Raw genomic sequence first — 14,936 nt, 5'->3', positions numbered from 1 at the left:
TCAAATATTGCAATTCCAAAACGGTTGTTCAAAGAAGATGTCAAATCTATGCTTAATAAACCCCCCCCAGCTTTGAGCTCTAGGTATGTGTGGTTTTGCCAATACTCTCACGCAGAGGCACATTGTGTATCTTGAGTGTATGAGCCTTGAAAGGTATGATATCAGAGGAAATGAAAACTATTATTTCTTGTCTTTTCCAGATTCTGAATTAGTTACACTGATCTCTGTTACATTAATAGTATTATACTAATTGTGTTCTCACAGCCAGATGAGAGGATAATAAATTGAGAAACTATCAAATGCCTCTCTTGGGACTCCAATTGACCTCACTTATGACTGTGCAAGACAGTCACTCACACCTTCACACACCCTTGCTGGCCCCCTCAGCATTCACCCTCACATTGGCTCTGAGAATGATGGATACTTGAATTACCGTAATTTTTTTTTCTTTTTTTCTTTTTTTTTTTAACTATCGTCATCCCCGCCTGGCTTGTTGGTTCTCAATATTTTCTCATCATTCCATGTCTACTTCTCTGCGTGCTATCTCTTCATTTCTATTCAGTATTTCTCTGTCCGCGAATTCTCACATCTACATCTACTGGAGACAGTTGGCCTACTTCAATCCTCCTCGTAGGACCCCAAGGCGGATATATTGCATGATGACCATTGCGAGATCCCAAGCGCCGAAAGCGGCCAGGTCTCGCGCAGCACGCCGTCAAACTTCTCCAGGAAAGCCGAACTACAAGCCATATTGGATGCACATAAGGATGCAGGATGCACGCCAAAAGATGACTCTGGCAACTTCAAAAAGAAGAAGCAAACTGTCCGGCGGAAGCTGAAGCGGTAAGACCCCGAAATCTAGGTGAAATGGAACTCTGACCCTGCTTATCACACCAGCTTCTGCCTTGAACAACTTGATATCACTCCTGAAAAGTTCATCCAGGAGATATGGGCTGCCCATGTCAAGACATTTTTTGATTGGCTTAGGAGGAGGACTCACCAGAGACGCATCAAGGCAGTCGACTGTCAACTCTTATTGGCGGGTTCTTAAGTCTCTCTTTGTGGACAAACATGGTTTCAGCATTGATGAGGGTATGAGGGAGGACTGTGTCAATGTACATGTAAATGTACGTTCACCAGAATGCGGGCTGGCTGGATCTAACTAACATTCCCAGTATAAAAGTCATTTGATCAAGCTGTGGGGCTTTCGTTTACTGCCCAAGAGAAAGCCATCCGGCACTAAAGGTGATCTCTACCCCATCCTCCATGACCACTGGACGCGCTGTACGAAAGCCTATGCCGGTGAGAAACAGCGCCTTTATGTTGCTGCCGGTATTCCGTCGTTCATCTCCGGTGCCAGGTTGGTCTCACTATTTGACACCCGGGTAAAGAAGGTGGATGAAGAGGCAAAAGGGAAACCAACAGTAGTTGTGGTAGTCTGCAGGAGCTCAAAGAGCATTGCGGGCTCTCAAAATCGCCATTCAAAGGAGACGAATTCTCCTGACCTTCAGCCGAAGGTGGGATTCTGGATCAGGTATCGAGATGGCGGATCCAAAGCACCAAGGAAACGCAAGAGGGAGCCTTCAACTAGCAATGAGAGATCTCACGATTCAAAGGCTCAGCAAAGCCATCAATTCCCTCAAACGACACCTTACAAAGAGATCATATCTGACACTGAATATGAGGAATCAGAATGCCATCCTAGTGGCGATACGAACCCTGACCTAGGGTATATTGATGAAGGGAGCGACAGCGATGAGAGGGAATCAATCGTCAGTAACGAGCCAGAGGGAGATAACGACATCGAGTTATCTATGGGATCCGTGGAGGGCGGCAATGGTAGTGATATCGTTGCTGGAAATGACTTCGATGAAGTTGATCGCTTCGTTGAGGATGTGACGGACGACGAGTACGATGCGAGGAGACTGGACCCTTGCCTGGCAGCATATTGAATTTCATATTATCTGTAGCCCCGTGGCAGGACGACCAAATATCCTCCTAGCCAAGGTGACCGTGCTTCATACCAAAAGCGAAGACAAGAAGCCGCGAGTTGTAATTCCCACCCTTTTGGTGGTTTCTGCCTTCGAATACTGACCAGCACTGCAGGAAAACGTTCGTCATCAGTCATAACCCAGAACCAATACTTGACCTCCTGGGCCATTTCCTGTCCATGGCTATCAACGATGATAACTTCACAGCCGAGTTCAAGTAGCTTGAGGATATCTACTGGCAACCCATCCCGTCGCACCTCCAGGGTATGAACTTGAAGATCAAGATAAAGAAACTCGACCAGCCAGTCTTCCGCCAACCCGAACGCACGGCAGAGGGATATCAAACATCAGAGACAAAACCCCTCAAGGCATCTACATGGCAGGGCTACCGCCGGCACGTCGGCTTACTGAGCGGGCTGGAATATGCCTTGACTCAGTATGTCTGGCGACGCTCGCTTATCAGCGCTATTATCAGTATGTGGCTTGTTCCTTTGAAGCTATAACTCCCTCTCCACTTTTCTCTCAATGTTCAATTTTGATGCCTCAAGTGTGCTTTCTCTCTGCATTCTATTCATTTTATCTCTGCCTACTTTCTGAAGCAGCCGTACTCCCCATGCGCTTCAAATGTGGGTACAATAACTGTGACATCTCAGCGGGTGAGGGATGGAATTTTAGAAGAGAGAATTGGTTTGTATCATAGAACCACGATGCAATTTAGCATAAGATGAACATATCAGTAGCAAAAGAGGAGTCAGGAGAATGTACTGTATTCCATCACATCAATGAAAGAGAAATGACATACATTGGTGGATCACAAAGAGAAATGAGACCTGTATTTATGGAGCCCAGGGAGTATCCTGCTTCTCAACCAGAGTCAATATTTGAGTGACCTTTGATTACACCTAAGTGCATCAAGAGGTTATCTTCCTGTTTTTTTACTATAAATTTCCCTCCCTTACACCCTGGAAACGCATCATCTTTTCCATTTCAATATCAAACCATTTGCCTGTTCTAGCCACCCAAGCACCGGTCACAAGGCATAAGCAATCAAAGGACTAAAGATGTGTTTATTGCTCTACTCAGTGATGGGGCACTTTTTTTGTTTGAGAAGGAGGGAACAAATAGTATGGGAGCTGAGAGCGAGAATGAATAGAAGCAGTCTCACTGACACTGGCACTTCAGCCTGCCTTAGAGCTGGCATTTCTCAACAGTTGGGAATGTAGCTGATGCAAGTACCTTAACAAACCTGATATTCTTTTTCAGGCTGTTCATTACTCATGTTGATAGAGACCTTTTGCTCAGATCAACATTGATACCAAAAGCACAAGCGGTAACTCTAACACGTTGATGTGACGCAGGGGTTGACAGGAGAAATTATGGGTGCGAGTGCAGTTCTAGAAGAAAAGCCTCCGATAATTTGTTGAGTGAGAAGAAACTAAGATTGAATACAAAACTTCTGTTAACAGTAGACTGGGGTTTATGCTAGCGACTGTTGTTCCGCAGAGGAGGTAGTTGGCGGCGGCGCAATACCTGCCGAGTCAATATATCACTAACTTGGCTAGCTATCATCATACTCAACTACGAGCACCGATTCGGTATTGGATAATTGGGAGGAGTATTGGAGTTCCGACTGCGAGATGCCGGATCTGATCCACTGCGGAGCATATTCTCTTAAAATGAGTTGGCATCCATATATCGTAGACATTTCTTGTGAATCTGAATCTGTATGCTGTCCATCTCTCTTTGCCATCTAGAGCAGTAAAATCTCTCACTCACTGCTGTATGATCATGTGAGATTGAGAAAGCAACCTTGTATATCTCTTGACTGATTCTCTTTTTCCCGCTTCACAAGCTTGAATACACTTATCAATTCTTGTTTAACTGTCTTTTCTTTCATCATATCAGCTGAGAATGATATTTTGTATCTGTAGATTTTGTTTTATACAGATTTCACAAGAGCCTGCAGAAGTTCTGTATCATCCCAGTCAAAAAAGTAACTGAATATAAGAACTATGTGTGAGTACTGTACTACTGAAGATGATCAATAATACACTTCTAGTTTGCACTCTGCATTGAGCATCATGTATCTTTGATATTCCACGGATGTCTCTGTGAATAAATTGGTTTCATAATTCATCAAGAGAAAAAATGGACAGAAATAATGCTGCTTGTACCCTCTAGACTCATAAATAGAAACTGTGCAGATATCCCATGCTTACTGGCCTAAGTGAAGACAACATCAGAAAAAGAATATATGTACAGGACATGCATACATATCAACTTCAAACTTCAAACTCCAAACACAAATGCCAAAATCCATCGCAAAAGAAAAAAAAAGAAAAAAAAAAGAGAGAGAGGAAAAAGAACAAAAGGAATCCAACATGTTGATGAGGATATGGAAAAAATCATTCGACCGCGCTTGAGACAACAAATAAAAATAATATCACAACATAATCATCATCATATCATCACAAATCCCCCTCCCTCTTCTGCCGTTTATTTTTCCGCTTCTGCACCTTCCCATTCAGCAATCTGCCGCTCCTCGCACTAGTACCACGTGCCGGCGACGGCGACGACGCGATGGGCAGCGACGCAAAACCCTTCGCGCCCGTTTGGCGGATCCTCTGCTCTGTGCGAGATAAGGTACGGCCAAGCCCCAGTGGCGTCGTGGGTGCAAGCGCCACATCGTACCCGTTCACGAGGACGTGAGGGCCATTCATGCCCCTAGAGCTGTCTGGGCCGACGCTAGACCGGCTGAAACGTGGGGCAGAAGTGGGAGCCGGAGGCATGGACATGGACATGGACATGGTCATCGAGTTCCGAAGTTCTGGGACATCATGCCATAAATTCTTGCCGTTTGCGAGGGTATTGGCGGCCATGCGCGCGGCGGAAAAGAGGAGTTCGTCTTCGTTGATTGTGGAATCGGTCAGAGAGCGGGATGCTGGTGGCGGCGGTTGTGGTCGTGGCCGCTGTGAGCTTTTCAGGTTCGTACTCGGACGGTCTAGACTGAGGAGTTCCTCGACTGTTAATAGTCCCTCCGATATGCTTCGGCTAGCTCTATACTGCTCCTTGGCAGTTTCGTCCTCTTCGATGGAATCCGCTTTTCGTTTCGCGATATCTTGCTCTATCAGCTCCCTCTTGGCAGCGTCTTGGCGTGCTGCCTCGCGCTCCGCCGCCTCTCTCTTCGCAATTTCTAACTCTGCCGCCCGGAGTTCCTCCTCTTGTTGTCTAGCCATTTCACGCAGCGAAGCCTCCCTCTCAGCCGCTTTAATTTTCGCTTCCTCCAGTCGTCTAGCACGTAACATCTCTTCTTCCTTCCTAGCCTTCTCAAGCCGCTCGAGCCTGGCAGTCTCCTCCGCCGCAGCTCGTTTTCTATCACGCTCCCGCTCAATTTCACGTCGAGCAGCTTCTTTTTTTTCGGATTCAATCCGTTTTGCTTCCATCTCTTCTGCCTTTCTTTTCTTCTCTGCAGCCTCTCGTTCAGCCGCTTTCCGCTCGTCGATATCATCTTTGGATCCCTTGGGTTTATCAATTGAACTTGTAAATTCAAACTTCGGCGCTGGTGCTTTGAATGCTGTACAGAAGAGTAAGCATCGCAAACATTATGATTATCAACAATGGAGAGATCACAGCAAAAGCTAATCGTGGGCTTTTGAACCATAACTTACCTGGAGACTCCGCCGGCGATGGGAAAGGAGACGAGGATATATTTGATGTAGGGATTGGCTTATTTGTTACTTGGTCCTGCTTCGAAGCTGGTGCTGCCTGGGTTGTAGAAAATCTTGATGATATGCCACCAGCGTTGGTGGTTTGGTCACCAGCGGCAATTTTACTGGGCTGGCCAAAAAGTCCGGAGCTCGCGAACGGTGCTGGCGGCGTTCCTAAACGTCTATTAGCATCGAATAACCTAGAGCGGATGGGTTTATAAGTTACCTTTATCAAAGACGCCAGGCTGGTTGCCTGGTTGGGCACTCGGGAAAGGCCTAAATAAAGAGTCACGGGGTTGTACACCATTCGCAGCCCCGGGACTCTGGTTAGGAGCAGTCATCGCTTCCTTCGGTTGGGAAGAAGGTGCAAACGGGATTGATTGTGGAAATGTTTGGTTGGGGGTACTAGTTCCTAGTTGGGAAGAGCTCGGTTGACCGAACGAAATTGTACGGTTTGTCGGTTTGAATGGTGAGTTCGTGGGAGCCGAGGGCACAGTTCGAGATTGTTGATTATCTTTCTGGACGCCAAAGCTTGAACCAAAATTGGATCCCCGGGACGATCCGAGATTCGCGCCAAACGTGGAGGAGAAAGTGGGTGGAGTTGATTGAGGTGTGGCTTGTGAAGATGGAAATAGGCTTTTAGAAGGTTGTCCAAATCCTTCAGGCGGCTGTGCTGTTATAGATGTTGATGTTGTACTAGCTGGTTGCTGTTTAGCACCGAAAGGAGACTATAAACCAAAGACCCTGTCAGTCTCCAAGCCCAATAAACAACAGAAGATCGAAGAAAGACAAATATAACCGAAAATCCAGTATCGTGACATATGGAAGGGAAGTATTACCGATGTTGTAGTTGCCATAAATGGCGATTGACCTTGAGGGGTGAAAGGTGAAGCGGTAGGGGACAGCTGTCCCGCCTTGGATAAAGACGTTTGCTGCACAGCTGGACTACTAGGCGAGAAAGGCTTCCCTGCGGCCCCTTGAAACAACTTGTTCGCGGCGAGGCCTGGGTCCTCAACGCTAGGGAATGAAAAAGTAGGCTTGAAGGTTCCGATACCCGCCTTATCAGATTGCCCACTTTTTGTATCGCGCGTTTGGGCTTCGTTTTCATCGTCGCTCACAAATAACCCATCCCCCTCCACATTCTGTTTCGAATCCTGTTGAAATGCCGGGTCCGCTTGTAATAGAGACTGGTCGATCATCCCGTATCTGGCAGCTTGTAAGACATTCATGCCAAGAATAAGAGCGACCAGCGTCCTTCCACAACGCTTAGATTCGACGTGCTCGTACGAAAATGTTTGTTGTGAGGATGGTTGGAAGGCTATTAATTACCAATTAATTGATGGTTAAAAGTAAGTCAGAGTTTTATAGTCAAATAACGATCGGTGAAATCACGGAAGGGAACGGCTTGGCAGGGCGGCATAAAAGGGGGCTTGTTGGTTGGTAAAAACACGCACCGACAGAGTCAAGTGGAAAATGGCCCCAATTTAGATACATATGCCCATCAGAATTTGTAGCAAACTGGAGCCCTTGTTCCTCGCAAAATTCAATTGTTTGATCGTTGTCGTCAAATCCCAGTGCCCCAGTAAGCTCATCAACCGTCCATTCTTGGTTTTTATGTTGTTGTGAAAGAGGATGTCGACAATAGGCTTTCCATATTGATCGGATTGCCGTTTGTCGGACCTGGTTGAAGTAGATTTCCGCAATACACGCCAAGAGATAGGGGACGCTGTTAGACTGGATGAGACGGAAGAAACGCGCATAAAACCCCTGCGCAATGGCGTTTGTCCTTTTCGCATCCAAGGTACCTTGATACTCCCAAGTATTCCCGGCTGCAGCGAATAGCTCAAGTGCAACCTGAACACGAGGAGACTGTAGCAATTCCCGAGGCCATTTTTGTACTCGAGCTTCGAGGTCGGGCCGCTGGTCGTGGATGGAGAACACGATGTAATAGGCTCGGAATTCGTCCTCGTTTGGAAACTTGATCAAATCTCGGTTGTCGTCGTAGTAGTATAGGAGAGATAATAAGGTATTATTCAGTTGTTCCCGTTCCTGGTGATGATCAAAGGGTTCCGAGTTCTCAGGGCTGGACAGGAGATGGAGAGAAACGATGTGGAACCGTGCAATTCGTTCAAGGCACTTCACTGCAATTGCGACGTCCTGTGCTTGAGTAAGTTGTTGAATAGATAAATCATTGCGAATTGACCGTGTGCGATCCCAGAGAAATTTGTGAGTAAGAGCTAAAGTTTCATCATCCACTACAACATGTCGCAGAAGGTAGTTCATCGTTTGGAGAAGGGTCTTCGGAGTTCTGATATCTGAAGGTAGCTGCTCGTCATAGCCAGCAGCAGATCTTCTGAATCTTTTCAGCATTTTGGCCTCGACTGTATGGGATACCATGGACTCCGGGTCGGTAGACTGAAGCGAATAAGTCAGTGTCTGGCTAAAATCTTGATGGTAGAAGACGAATAAAATAAAAACCTTTTCACTCTTATCGACCATCTTTTGGACAATACGTTCCACTCGTTCGAATTCAGGACACATCTCTGTACAAGTGCCTGTCGGGGTAATCGCACTTGTCAATAACATAGGTTGATTTGGATCAGCCATTTGCCCGGTTTTTATGGCTTCTGTTCGTTGCCTAGCACGATCAAGTTTCAACTATAAATCCGATAGTCGGTTAGTCGTGGACACCCCTCAATTAGAGAAACCGCATCGTTTCGAGACAAAATAGGAAGGAAGAAAACACCTGCTCATAGCGGCTATTATAGTCTTGCGGCATTCCGGATTTTGCGCTTCCGCCTGAAAGTTTGCCATTTCGTCGCCGCGGATCCCTGGAGTGGTCATTGAAAGACACATCCGTACCCGCAACCGCGCCAAAGGGAGAAGAAGGTCGCGATGATTGTCCACTTGAAGTTGCCGAACGCGAACCAAAAACCGGGGCCTTTACACCATTTTCTTGACTGCTCTTAGGTCGGGAGCCATTTTCGAGGTTCCCCCTTCCAACCCCTAAACCAATATAACTTAGCACTGAGCGCGAATTATTCAGCTTGTTGTAATCATTACCTCGAAATGGTCCTGGGGATGACCTGCTCGAGACACCATTTGGGCGTACAGTAGTACCAACTGAGATATCGCCCCGCCTCCCGCGGCCGCCTCGAGGCCCGCCGCGACTGGCGGCACGAGTTTTGGCACCTCGAGTACTATCATCAGTGCCAGGTGCGGGCCGCGATCCTGCAGTACTACCCCTCCATACGCGACCACGGGCAGATGACGGTCCAGAAGCCCCTCGTTTGAAACCAGCAGGGCCTGTCAGCGTCGGGGCCTTTGACGTAGCTGACATCCTGTTTGCCCTCGAGAAGGCAGAAATATCTGTTGTGTCATACGTTTAGATCATGCCATGAAAATAAAGAAAGAGGTATATAGGTAGGAGAGGGAATCGGTCCGTCGACGTTTTACACGGCGAATCAAAATCTCAGGTTGAATCGGTATATGAAATGAATCGTCCCGCGAATTGCCGGATCTCAAAACTCGGACTGAGATTTGGGTTTAAATATATGACGAAAGTAGACTGAACGATTTTAGACGTACGTATTCTTATCGGATAATTGTTGGCAAGGGTATTCCCAGGTAGGAACCGCTATTTGCACGAGTGCTGGTATCGAACCATTCCAGCCCCGATAAAAACCGCAACCTTCTCTTAACTCTGTTTTTCCAAGTAACCTCAAAACCTATATTTTCGGTGGTGGGAACCCTTAATACGACGGGCGATAGATAAGCGCTCAGCGGGAGACACTTGCCGCAGCGGGAACGGAGGGAGAAAAGCGGTGCAGGCTCCGTGGCAAGACCTCTCAACTACAAACATCGCAAAGAAAACAGAAGACTAGTTAGCTTATGAATCTATGGGAGCAAACACTATGATCAGAGCAATCGAACTTCCCCCGGGGGATCGGGCGCCGAAGGGAGGTGAAGATACAGGGCAGGGAGCGAGAGCAAGGGTAGGAGTCAAACGCGAGCGCCACAAAGGCGGCAATCCAGAGTAAGATACGTTAATACCTGTGGTGTGTAAAGGGTATGTCTAGTCAGTCGCTCAGAGGTGGTTTGCTGCAGGCACTCGATGATAAACCAAAAGAAGGCGGAGAGGGATAGTTCGAGGACTTTCAAGTTTCACGAGCCAAGGCAGACAGCGCGGGTGCTTGTAGATGACCCCGTTGCGGATTTGTAATTCAAGTTCCTTCCTTATAGCTAAGCGGTAATTAATAAGCTTGTTTGTTTGTTCTAGACTGGACAGCAGCCTCGACGAAGGCCCGTGAATGAAGACGCTATTGCGAGTCTTGAGATGAGTCGAGGCGTGAATACAAAATACGTGAAGCTTCCTGGCAGGCAACGCTAGGCTATTTTCGGAAATTATGGTTAACGCCACGTTTGGCGCTTGCGATTATAACGGCTAATTTCATTCTAGCAAAGTCATGTTTGCTTTAGGAGACCTTTTCTTTTACGTCTAGAGACAAGGAGAAATCTGAAAAGTGCCTGCAATTAATCATGTCATCTCATACTATCTAGTAGGAAGGAAAGATCAACAAGTAAAAGCGTTTAACGAAAGGACGAACTAGTTCCTTAAGGTGAACCCCTCAAACTGAGCTGCGAAAAAAGTTCCAGACTTTTATTTTAGCAAGGCGCTGTTAATCAAGCCCAAGCCCCTACCAAACTCATGGCAGCCGCACCAAAGAACACAAGCAAACAAGCATAAATTCGCCTTTTACCCCGTAGTATGCGCCAGCTCTCATCGCTCAAGAAATCTTCAGCCAGCAACTCAACCAGTGAGGAGTAGACAAGCAGACCTGATGAGATGGCGTTCATGACGCCGACCATTATGAGGCCGACTTCTGAGTCTGGGTCGTAGAGGGTATGCGTTCCTAGGCCGATTGCTTGGCCGAGAGGTGTACTAACGAGGTATTAGCATGTGCGTTCCGACAGACAGTGGTACTTTTTGAGGTGAATGAGGTTTTTTTTCTTTTTCTTTTCTTTTCTTTTTTTTTTTTTTTTTTTGGGGGGGGGGGGGTGTTTATAACTTACGTGCAGCCATATAATAGGGCCATAATCCATGGCTGGTAAGTTTTATCCTTCCAGTCTATCACTGCGATGCGCGAGCCTAGAGCGAGGCCCTCGAACGTTTCTGTAAGTTATCCCCGTCTCGTTAGTTTCGCTTTAATCTTCCGGCTGAGGAAAGTCCGGCTTTGATTGTAAGGGAAATTGAAATGCTGGGGCAGGACATACGATGAAAAGCGATAGCAATCAACAAAACCACAAATGAACTCCCCGTGGACACCGCCAACGCCAACCCGATAAAAATACTATGGAACAAAATCCCCATTTCCAATAACATGCACTGCATCACAGCCTTCTTACGCTGCTGCTCCGGCGTCAACTTGATCGATGAAAGCTCATCATCGCTCTCCGACTGGGGTTCATCAACATCGGCCTTGGTCTCCGCTGCCGACACCGCCGCCGATACTCGTGGTCCTTGTCCTCGACCTGGTGACTGCACCCGCTCCATCTCCACCAAATCTGCGTTAATATGCGCCAACTCGCGACCAAGACTACTCGAATTGCCAACAAGCGGCCGCTCGCGGCGCAGTGAGGCATCCGTCGTAATACTGGGCCGCGACTTCAGTCGATCGGAGTCGGGTGTCTTAGATGTCTCAAAATCATCTCCGCCGCCTCTGCTTCCACCCTGACCGCCACCACAACTACCACCACAACAATCATGCCCCTTCTTCTCCTGTCCTCTCATATAAACACTCCTATTCCCCCTATCACTACAACAATGCCTCCCAGGACTAAATATCATCTCCACAACCGTCACCGATAACACGGCCGCCAGCGCAATCGCACCAGGCATGGGCTGGTAATCTACCGTCCAGAAACGAGGGAGACACGGATCATTTAGCGAGCCGAAGGCGGTGGGCAAGAGATGCACAAAGGCCGTTGCGAGCAGGACTCCCGTGCCGAAGTGGCGGACGAGAAAGAGGAACCAGGCCGGGATGCGGAGGAAGGTGAATTTGACGGCCACAAGGGGGAATGAGCAGGCGAGGGTGGATACGGAGAGGATGATCATGAGGGCGCCGACATGGAGGGGGGTGTTGTATTCGCGGTCGGAAGCCGGATTGTTGGAGCAGGTTCCGCGCCGTTGTAATCGGGTCGTGGGCAGTTTGTGGGATAGGTTTGATTTTAAGGTTGCTGCTGTGAGATTGGTTAGCTCCTTGTTTCATGCAGATATATACATAGATATTCGGAGGAATGAGAGAAGAGTTCTAGGTCAACCGAGGGTGGTTTTTTAGAATAAATCAAGGATACCTAAACATACCATAAGCTAACAACGAGCCTCCAGCGGCATAAGATATATATGCAAACAATACAAATAACGCGATTCGCCAGATCCAAACTCGACGCTGGCAAGATCGCTGGTCTGTCCCAATTGCGGGAGGCCAAGCACGGGTGGCAGAGCAGGTGTCTGGAGTCATCGAAATAGTTGTTAGCATGAATATTTCTTTCTATCCTCAACTTATTCCCGAGAACAGCTTGTGCGTAATATAAATTATAAGCAAATACCTTCTTTGTTCAAAAAATGACAACCTGCATCTGCGCCCTTGCTGGCCAGAGGCGGACGGTAATTCTCAGGCGGTCTCTGAAGAAGACCATCCGAAGTCTGAGCAGAATCGCAGGACAGATGGGAATCCCGATTCCGGTATGCCCTGGAATTGACAATACCGTTGAGGTCCTCGCATGTAGTCAGGTCGGCTGTCAACAATGGTGGGCTTTGGTTCCAGTCTGGATGGTCGGGGCATTGATCGGTTCGGGACGGGCAGTTCATGATAGGCGGGTTTGAAGACAAGGTCCCTTTTTTTTTTTTTTTTTTTTTTTTTTCTCCTTTTTTTCCCGCCTATAGGGGTTTTGGGTTCGCTTGATTTATCAGAAATCCAATATCCGATGTATGTACTCCGTAGAGATATATCGAGATAGATATGCAACAAAATACGTTCAGGGATATGGCAAGAGATATAGGCACAACGTCGGGGTCAGAAAGTGAGAAAAAGAGTTCGGGATGACGAATCCGCTGAGTTTTCGATCCCCGCAGAAGCAAGCGTTCTATGGGCCGGCCTGTGGAATACCGCCAAGATACAAGTGCTGTTATTGACTTGTAAGGTGTTATTAACGTCAACGGTCAAGGAATACTAGCCTAGCCCTTTGAAGCCCGGTTTTAGGCGAGATCGCACCGTACACTGCGTTACAGGCGGGACGGCTTGGGCTAGACGAAAACTGGCATTGAATTCGGCGCTAGCAATTGTCTGATGGGAATTTTAATAATGTCGTAATATTTTGCGCAAGGTGAGAGGGGTACGACGAGATTTACTGTAACAGTGAAAGATGGGCGAAAGATGGATGAAAAATAAATCATTCCTCTAAGAGATAAATATAGTCTGGAAATGAGGAAACCTTGTCATTGTTTGAGATGTACTCTTCCTCAAAATTGGCCACATGCAGTGGCGCATTCATTATTATTTTAAATTAATATATCTCATTCCTCCTCCCTTTCTCAAGGTTCCAAGTTCCCAGGGTTGGTGTTGTGCCTTGAAGAGTCTAGGCGTGGCCAATCGCCAAGACCAGCCAACCGGGCCGGTTTGCTCCATGCGGATCTTGGTTGAGCGGCGGGTAAATGGAGATTACAGCACCGTGATTGGCTAGATATGGTCTTGGCAGAGTAGTCTAAATTCTCAGATGAAGAAGCAGCGACGCCTTATAAGGCTTATAATAAGGAGAGTATGTATCCTACAACCGATCGATAAGATATAATAAGATCGAGTTTGTCGCCGTTTCTGCCAAATAATTCCTGATCTTATAGAAAGCCTAGTTACTATCTTGCAAATAGAGATGTTTAGCAGACCAAATTTATAATTCATCAGTTCGGTTCGGCTTGGTTCTGGGCCCTCTTATAGGAATTATTACTGGATGTTCATTTTGACACTAGATAATGGAAAAACTTTCATCTCCAGCCAACCAAACAGCAAAATACGCTGCGTAACTGTAATAAGCCAACTGATAAATCCTGTTGGGTTTCAACGAGAGTTAAGGAACTAAGAAACACTAACGTAACTTGGTTAGATCTTCTGTCCCACAAACCACGAACCCCTCTTCAGACTATTATTAATATCTTATCAATCTCCACCACGAAGTTTCCACTGGTAGAGACTAGAAAATGAGCCCACCGAACCGAACCGAGCCGATATTTCTCCTAAACCTCCCAATGCATCCGAGGATAGCACATTGAATAGAGTGGCACATTTGTTAAATTATGTTACGTGCAGCTAGCTCCCTTGCTCCGGAAGAGGAACGGATATTGTAACCTACCTAGTTTCCACCGGGAATCCTCAGGGAAAGTGGCCAGATAGTTTCTTTCTAAGGTTTTGTCTTCAAACATTATATAACAGCATCGATCTGTCCATCTGTAGCGGACTCACCTCGTACTTCTACAATAACGTTACTGGAAAGTTATCAATGCAACAAAAATGCGTACAAACCACTTTAACATCCTTGCAAGTAGACATCATCCCACGGCTGTCCTAGACTGAATCAATCACAATGGGAAGATGAGGCAAGAATGTTTGTTGTCAGAGCGAATGCAATTCAATGAACCATTTATTCCGCGCAAGACTTGGGAAGTCCATGCAAGAGGATGAGAGAGTAGATAGAGCTGGAAAGACAATTCGAATACTCGGTGGACATTGCCTCTCTCTGCTGAAATCTTGTATCTAGACTAACTTTGTTTGAGTACCACGAATTGACCTTCCATTAGAGCGCAGAAACATAAGGAGACCCTGGTGCCGGACGGCGTGCATGCTAACCCTCAGAAATGGCGGGGAAAGCTATCGAATGATGGCGGATCGTCGCGGCATGTTTCAGCTAGGTCACCGTGGGTGATTCATAGAAACGTCATTTGAAGGATAAATGAGTGAGCAACGCCGCGATTGGGACTCCACAATAATTCGCTCCCGAATTGGCCTGCGTATGACATCAATGCAGCAGACGTGTCTATCTACTCATAGCTCCGCATTTTTCACCATGCCGTGCCCCCTAATTTGTGTAACTTGTATCTTTTGTATGGGCTCACCATATACATAGTAAAAAAATTAATATCTTCAACCCAACATCAGATATGAGAGATATCAGTGTATATTTTTGA

The 14,936-nt window shown here is 46.9% G+C and overlaps 2 protein-coding genes across 2 annotated transcripts; one reads left to right on the top strand and one right to left on the bottom strand.

Annotated features, from left to right (window-relative positions):
* The first annotated feature begins 205 nt into the window (after nt 1-205).
* On the top strand, nt 206-3,205 carry BDBG_08494 (uncharacterized protein). Its single transcript, XM_031723586.1, has 3 exons — nt 206-434; nt 609-1,127; nt 1,176-3,205. The coding sequence occupies exons 2-3, from the start codon at nt 960-962 to the stop codon at nt 1,950-1,952; spliced, it is 945 nt and encodes a 314-aa protein (XP_031580791.1). The 5' UTR covers nt 206-434; nt 609-959; the 3' UTR covers nt 1,953-3,205.
* A 7,176-nt stretch (nt 3,206-10,381) lies between these two features.
* Nucleotides 10,382-12,569, bottom strand: BDBG_08492 (plasma membrane zinc ion transporter; the record flags this gene model as incomplete). The annotated part of the gene is made up of 6 exons (XM_031723585.1): nt 10,382-10,640; nt 10,772-10,871; nt 10,973-11,407; nt 11,444-11,938; nt 12,063-12,209; nt 12,308-12,569. The coding sequence occupies 6 exons, from the start codon at nt 12,567-12,569 to the stop codon at nt 10,382-10,384; spliced, it is 1,698 nt and encodes a 565-aa protein (XP_031580790.1).
* Nucleotides 12,570-14,936: the final 2,367 nt, after the last annotated feature.

The sequence above is a fragment of the Blastomyces gilchristii genome (genome assembly GCF_000003855.2).
Source record: "Blastomyces gilchristii SLH14081 genomic scaffold supercont1.24, whole genome shotgun sequence".
NCBI lineage: Eukaryota > Fungi > Ascomycota > Eurotiomycetes > Onygenales > Ajellomycetaceae > Blastomyces > Blastomyces gilchristii.
The sequence above is the reverse complement of the archived record's forward strand: the minus strand, read 5'-3'. Positions and strand labels throughout refer to the sequence as shown.